Genomic DNA, 6938 nt, shown 5'->3' with positions numbered 1-6938 from the left:
TGATTAGGAAAATGAGAGGGCACTGATATTTGGACAAAGGATATCTGAAACTCCTATATCGCAGTATGATTAGGAAAATGAGAGGGCACTGATATTTGGACAAAGGATATCTGAAACTCCTATATCGCAGTATGGCATTCGTTAGATGTTGTTTCTGAGTAGAGTATATTTTGATCTTCAATTGTTGTTGTTTTGGCCCAACTAAGTTTTTCCTTGTCATTCCTTTTCTGTTTGACATCTCAGTGGAATGAAGATATATGTAAAAGTTCAGTCTTTACAATTTCAAGCAGGACTGTTGTTGAGGAAGATGACGTTGTCGTAGCAAGAGTGATGTGACAAAAACTGGCCACATTAGCCATCCAATTCATAAAAAACTTAATCCCGTTGAGGCAATTTAATGGCAGAGACCCAATTGACTCAAACTAACGTTTTTTAGAACTAGATTGGAGATTCTAATAGAACGGAATTCGAACTGGAAAAAACAAAACAAAAATAGGAACAACTAAAAGGGTTTAACCTAAAAAATTTAGTAATAATTTATACTAGTCATCATAGTTTCGGACTTAATAATCAAAAACCTTTTCGTAATGATTTCCATTAATTATCATGTTAGATCTCAAACTTAATTAAAATTGTTTAAATAATTATCATATAGAACTATCTAAACTCTCCGACATTGTCATGTGTTTACATTTTCAGTTCGCTATCTTTTTCGTGTGATTGATTGTAGAGAGCTTAGAGGCCTAGTAAGCTATAAATTGAGGGGGATTACAAAATATCTAGAAAATATCTCGTAATATCATTATCATTAGCCAGTGAGAGAACATCCAAAAACACGGAGCTCTTTAATCAATGGTTTATGAAACAAACCACGATGGAGGCTTGACACTACATCTATACCCAAAAACTTACAGTAGCGGAGACAACATGACATTTTCTGCTTATGTGGTCCTAACTAATCTGAAACTTCGCCAATCACTTCAATTTCCAACCATTTTGATATCACTTCTAAACATGCAAAAGAAAAACCTGTGACTTGTGAGCATTAGACAAAATAACTAGCGGTTTCTAAAACTATTTGTCTTGTCACACTCACTCTATTTCCAATAATAGAGAAGACATCAGATCTATGTATAATTTCATTTAGTCAGACTGCAGAGCAGATCAGGAAATGGAAAGAAATATTTTTGCAACCACACCAACGCCATTCAATACGAAAAGTTAAAGCAGATTACTTGTCTTGCATTCATCACGTGCAACATCTAATTAAAAAACAAATTTCCAAAGCCTAGAAAAAGAATATAACGTACCAGGAAGTGCATAATTGCTTTGGGGACAAGATCTTCAACATTCTTTCTGACAATCTCATAGTATGATTTCAAAAGCAACTTTGTTACTGTGATTTCAACGGTTTCTGTATCTGAATTGCTTTCCAAAGGCCTTAAGACGTGAGGGGGCTACAAAAACCAAAATACATCAATATGTATACATATATGTACATACATACATATATATATATATATATGTGTGTGTGTGTGCGTATGTATGTGTATGCATATGTACATATACACACAAACAGTACATATTGAACCAGCTAAGAAAGGTATCAATCATACCTCTCTCAAATGAATCATAGAAAATGATTGTTCATTATGGACTGGTTCCTGTTTACTAGCAGTATTTTCCTTCATGGACACACGATTATCACCTCCACTAAAAATGGATGATATCCCCCAGCTAGATCCACTAATGCTTCCTGGGATACAATATCATGCATTATATAATTTATAATGTATAATACAAATGACGATGGTTGATACATCAAAGATTGAAGACAACCAATAAGAATGCACATAATAAAATACAAGCCTCAACAATCTCAAACAATTTACCAGATGTCACAACTTTCTCAACATCCGATGCAACAAGAACACCCTGGTTTTTAAGAAAAAAAAAAAAAAAAGGTACTCCTTATAATGATTGAAAAGAACAGAATACGACAATAATCTAATATACATGTATTCGGAAAAGTCTAGTCAACTAAACAGGATAAAATTACATAAATACCTTGTCAGCCGCCACTCCATTTGCATGTCTTGCAAAAATAGATCGAGTCTTCCCACTTTTATCAGAGGCTGGTCCCTTCTCGGATTCCAGCCCATCCTACTTGAAATTAAGAGAATAATATTAAAACAAAAGATAGAAAAGCATTCACATCTAGCATGAAAAATGGAGCATATAATTGGATTAGAAGACATAATATGTACACCTTCGCGCTAGAAACTGGTAAAGCAACTCTAGAAGACCTGGTCTGTTGCACTGCAGCTTCGATAGCCTTGCTTCCACCAATAAAATTTGGGTGGGAAGTATTTATGTAGTCCATCTGTAAATTGTAGCTTGAATGAGAAATCATGAACATGGAATTGAAGTTTCATCAGATCGATTGACGTCACCGTTGACATTAATAAACAAAGTCTTGGTATGTAGATAAAATATATTATATAAATATAATAATGTTCAAAAAATATATAGTATAAGCATATTTGGGATGAAAATTAGCATAGTGAGTGATGCAATTGGCACAGCAAATTTATTGATATATATATATATATATATATATATATATATATATAAATTAATCCATATATTTTAAAACAATTTATGTATTTTATATAACTAAACAATGTTCTCATAAAATAAAAGTATAAATCTCTTATATTTAATATTACTGGGTGAAAAGTATATTTTTTTGTTCAATGTTCTGCCTTTCATCCTTCAGTCTCTTTACATTAGGCATCATAAGATTCATAGCTCACACGTGTCTGTTCTTTTTTATGTTTTTTTGAGTGGTGTTCTTTTTCAAAATTCCCTAATTCATATGCCTTTATTCTTTTATCCAACTCCCTTACCTTGGTCTCTTTTCACATAACTGATGTGTTTGGTTTTATCTATTAACTCCTTCATTATTTATGGGTCATTCTTATGTTCTTATTTCTCTTAAAAGTATTGGTCACGTATCTGTAATATTTATTATAGTGGTCATCCTTCTTGCTATCCAACTAAAGCATTTTGGGAGACAGCCACTCCACAGTGGCCAGGTAGATAACTATGGCGTATATACTTATTTTTGTAGGATTTCTATTGTGCAACCAAGTTTAGACTCCATAATCTTAGCAGCCAACTACATTTTTCAGCATCTTAAAATAATTGCAATAGGAAGAGCAAGTATACATTTATACATAAAAAATTATCAAATAAATCAGATTTACGTGTACCTCCATTTCTATGACGTGTGTTATCATAGTCTCAGAAGGTTCTAGGCCTTCTCGTAAAAAGCTCCCAATAACTTCATCCATGCGCTTTCTCAAGAAAGGGAACCGCTGTAATTCAGTTGCCAAGCAGCAATGGCTGATCTGAACAGAAGAGATTTTAATTTAGATATGTTTGAACCATATTGAAACAACGAAGCAGAATAGCAAGAGATAAAACCTTACTTTCACTAACTCGTCATATATGAACCTAGCGCACTGAAGACTTGGATCCAATAGACGAGATATCTGCCTTCTCACAAGAACTTCAAATGGGACCTAATTACATGGAAATAATAGGTAAAGTTTTTTTCAGTTGGCAAAAAAAATTACACATTTGATAGGATAAGAATGTGGGTTCAACTAAGAAAGTATCAGAATTGTGTTTCCCGTAAGAGGGTGACAAGACCTACCTCTGGAACAAACAATGCAGATTTAGGTCCAGTTGCATTCTGTATGGCTGTGCGAATATCTTCATCAGTCAAACCTTCACATGGATCCACCTCCTGTAAGGTATCATTTAATTCCATTATAATATAAGACAGGAGCTAGCTCTAAAGAAATGGCTGGATCCACATAGGTGGTTCCATGGATTCAAAGAGTATAAAACATATATTTTTCCTGTTGCCTAAAAAATCTACATGTATAAATGTTCTCATGTAATATTAATTATATTTTTCCACTTACTTGAAATAATTAATTAGATTTCAATTTATATAATTTATAGTTTGCTTAGATGTAATTAGATCATTAAATCTATAAAAATGAAGATTTAGTTCAACACTATGCAGTAATCATGTGGAGCCAAACAAAACATTTTGCTTTTAAAAACTATTCCTTCAATCAAATTAGATTTGCTATTTATCAATATTATTTATAATAAATAATTTTAAGAAACTTTAAATAAAACGGGGCATATAAAAAAGAAAGGCTATTATATATGTACACCTCTAAGCTTCTCACAAAGATAGATTGAAAAATGTAATGAATTCGTGCACCACCAAAGAGCTCAGATGTAGACATCTCCTCGTTCTTTCCCTCTACCATGGAGGAGAATGCTGTTTTCAATAAGCAAAAATACAATATGGCATGATCAAATTTGGAAGGTAGTTATAAGTGGAACAAAGAGCATAAGAAATGGAACTAGTTAACAGATGTTAAAGTTGACAAAATAAGAAATCAGATGCAAGGGATAATTAAGTACCATCACAGTATTTTGAAAGAATATTAAGGAGAAGAGCACCCTGTCCAGCCTGTAGGAGATCAATCATGGATAAAATTAGGTAAATGGCCAGCATGAGTAGAAGCCAATCACTTTTTATTACAAAAGTTATACAGTATATTTTAAGTTGGTAAGTCATAGGGACACATGCCTTCGACTCTGTGATTTCTCCATAGCTTGCATGTTCCTTCGCAAGAGTGACTAGGTAAGCGCTGATACGTGCTCTCAGCCCTGGTAATAATGCCTTGATATGTTGCGCAAGAATCTGCAGGAGAATGATAAGCAAATAGCATAAGACATGCTTAAGTTCCTTCACAATAATTAGAACTTCCAGCGGGGAATTAGAACTTTTAAATATATAAGGTAGCAGAAAATCCAATTAAAGCCACCATTTGAGACAGGTAAAAGTAATATTAAAAGCTAATTTTTGTTTTCAACATTGCAAATTCTTTACCTTGTTCAATTTCTTTGCCAATTGAGGGACACCACAACTATCTGCCAATCCACTGTATATCTTGAATAGCATAAATTAAATCAGTATATATTGACGTGTCATGTTGAATACTATAAAGCAAAGGTAATTCCTTACAGGACGGCTGCGGAAAAACTTCTCTTCAGCAACAAGAGCATCCTTTATACTTCGGTTCATTAAAATGTCCTTTTAGAGACGAAAACAAAGAACTAAATTTCAGCCTTGCATGTCAAACAACTGGCCAGTCAACAAATTCACAAGCGCATATTCATCAGCAATGACTTGGGAGGACAACATCATTACCTCTTGACATCGATTCACAACACCGACATAACCAAGTCGGAGGGGAATAACTTTTCCTAGCAACAGATTTCGCGCATCAGTACCTCTGTCCATGATATCCAACTAGAATCCAACCAACACAACACACCCCCAAAGTCGTCAGTACTCAGAAACACCACAACAAAATTCACAACCACATTCATACGTGATACTATACCTTCGTGATGACACCAATTGTCCTGTTCCCTGCAATAAAAGAAAGGCAAACGAAAAAATTTCCAATCACCACCAACAATCAAAGGGACACAAAACTTTAGGCTCAAGGAACAAAAAGGCCACCATCAGGATCGGCAATCGCCGCCATCTGAAGAGCATCTGAATTAGCCAAATCGGAATTCGCCGGCGTAACCGCGAGAATAAGACAGGTTGGAGTTTTTATATAAGACATGATCATGGTTCTAATTCGAGCCTCAATATCCGAAGGCTGGTCACCGACGGGAACCTTGGTGAGGCCAGGGAGATCCACGAGCGTGATGTCTAGAACATTCGGCGAAAAAATCTTCAAACGAATTTGTTTATCAGAGACACCTTTGTTCCCTCCAGCTTCCCTATCAGTTTCAACCTACTCAAGAAAGGGAAAGAAAAAAACACACACACAGATAAAACAATGATACTTGAGTGATACATTCCAGAAAAATCAAATTCGAATTCAATTGGAATTCGAAGTGAACCTGAATTTCGGAGCGAATTTGGGAGAAATCGTGGAACTTGCGGCCAGGCAAGTGGAGGAACTCGCCAAACTCGTCCTGAGAGGGTTTGATTTGGACGAGTTGGAGAACGAGGGGGCGGCGCGTGCAGATGTCATTGCCGCGTGGGAGGAAGTCGCGGCCGACGAGGGCTTCGAGGACACTGGACTTGCCGCTGCTTTGGCTGCCTACAACGGCCACCTGAGGGAGGTCGATGGAGGAGTGGCTCCCTACGCGGCTGAAGATGTCCTGGAGCCGGTTCACCAGCGAGATCACCGACGAACCCAGAGGAGCGGCGGCAGCGCCTACCGCCAACGCCATATAGGTTTCCGATTTGAATACTGATCAACGAACAAAAACTAACAGTATGTGTGAGAGGGAAGCAATGAGTTGTGAACGGTGTTTGAATATGAGAGGGGATTTTCTTGCGGATCAAGGTGGCGCGCCTCGGAAATCATAAGTTTATAATTCCCAACTCATAATATAATAATATTATGTGGATTTGGTATCCACATTTTCTTGAAATTGTACACTTTAACTAACCATTTATTTAATTTAACCATTTTTTATTTAATTGTTAAATTAAATTTAAGCGTTTTTATTTAATATTAGGGTTATTGTCGTTTTGAAGTCGTGACGATTTTATTTTTAAAAAATATTGGTGGAAGAAGGAAATGATATTTAAATTGTTTTTAGTTTTAATTTTTAAACTTTTAATTGATGTGAGATTATTAGGTATATTAGAACAAGTCTCTTGATAGCTAATATGATTCGATGACAAAAGAGATGGTCGTAGGGACCGCGACCAAGATGATAAGACCAAGGAAACGCTAATAATATAGGAGGAAAAACGTAAAACCAAGACCGTTGATGAGAAAGGAAATCAACACCATCTATGAAGGATTCAT

The 6938-nt window shown here is 35.5% G+C and overlaps 1 protein-coding gene across 5 annotated transcripts in view; it reads right to left on the bottom strand.

Annotated features, from left to right (window-relative positions):
- LOC106768711 (dynamin-related protein 3A) overlaps positions 1–6510 on the bottom strand; it is a 16124-nt gene extending 9614 nt beyond the window's left edge. Inside the window, exons 1-18 of one of the 5 annotated variants that reach the window (XR_002668625.1) lie at positions 6016–6510; positions 5624–5906; positions 5502–5530; positions 5306–5407; positions 5120–5188; positions 4985–5044; positions 4682–4795; positions 4513–4561; positions 4257–4366; positions 3722–3814; positions 3495–3587; positions 3276–3413; positions 2270–2383; positions 2068–2163; positions 1893–1935; positions 1617–1756; positions 1311–1457; positions 913–1029 (exon numbers count right to left, since the gene is read on the bottom strand). Coding sequence is in view for 2 of the 5 variants with exons in the window: in XM_022783499.1 (XP_022639220.1) it covers positions 1311–1457; positions 1617–1756; positions 1893–1935; positions 2068–2163; positions 2270–2383; positions 3276–3413; positions 3495–3587; positions 3722–3814; positions 4257–4366; positions 4513–4561; positions 4682–4795; positions 4985–5044; positions 5120–5188; positions 5306–5407; positions 5502–5530; positions 5624–5906; positions 6016–6351 (2016 nt within the window). In the remaining 3 variants the exon portion in view is untranslated. The remainder of the gene's footprint in view (positions 1–912; positions 1030–1310; positions 1458–1616; positions 1757–1892; positions 1936–2067; positions 2164–2269; positions 2384–3275; positions 3414–3494; positions 3588–3721; positions 3815–4256; positions 4367–4512; positions 4562–4681; positions 4796–4984; positions 5045–5119; positions 5189–5305; positions 5408–5501; positions 5531–5623; positions 5907–6015) is intronic. The other 4 variants (XR_002668626.1, XR_002668627.1, XM_022783499.1 and 1 more) reach the window with 4 other exon arrangements.
- Positions 6511–6938: the final 428 nt, after the last annotated feature.

The sequence above is a fragment of the Vigna radiata genome, chromosome 7 (genome assembly GCF_000741045.1).
Source record: "Vigna radiata var. radiata cultivar VC1973A chromosome 7, Vradiata_ver6, whole genome shotgun sequence".
Taxonomy (NCBI): Eukaryota; Viridiplantae; Streptophyta; class Magnoliopsida; order Fabales; family Fabaceae; genus Vigna; species Vigna radiata.
The sequence above is the reverse complement of the archived record's forward strand: the minus strand, read 5'-3'. Positions and strand labels throughout refer to the sequence as shown.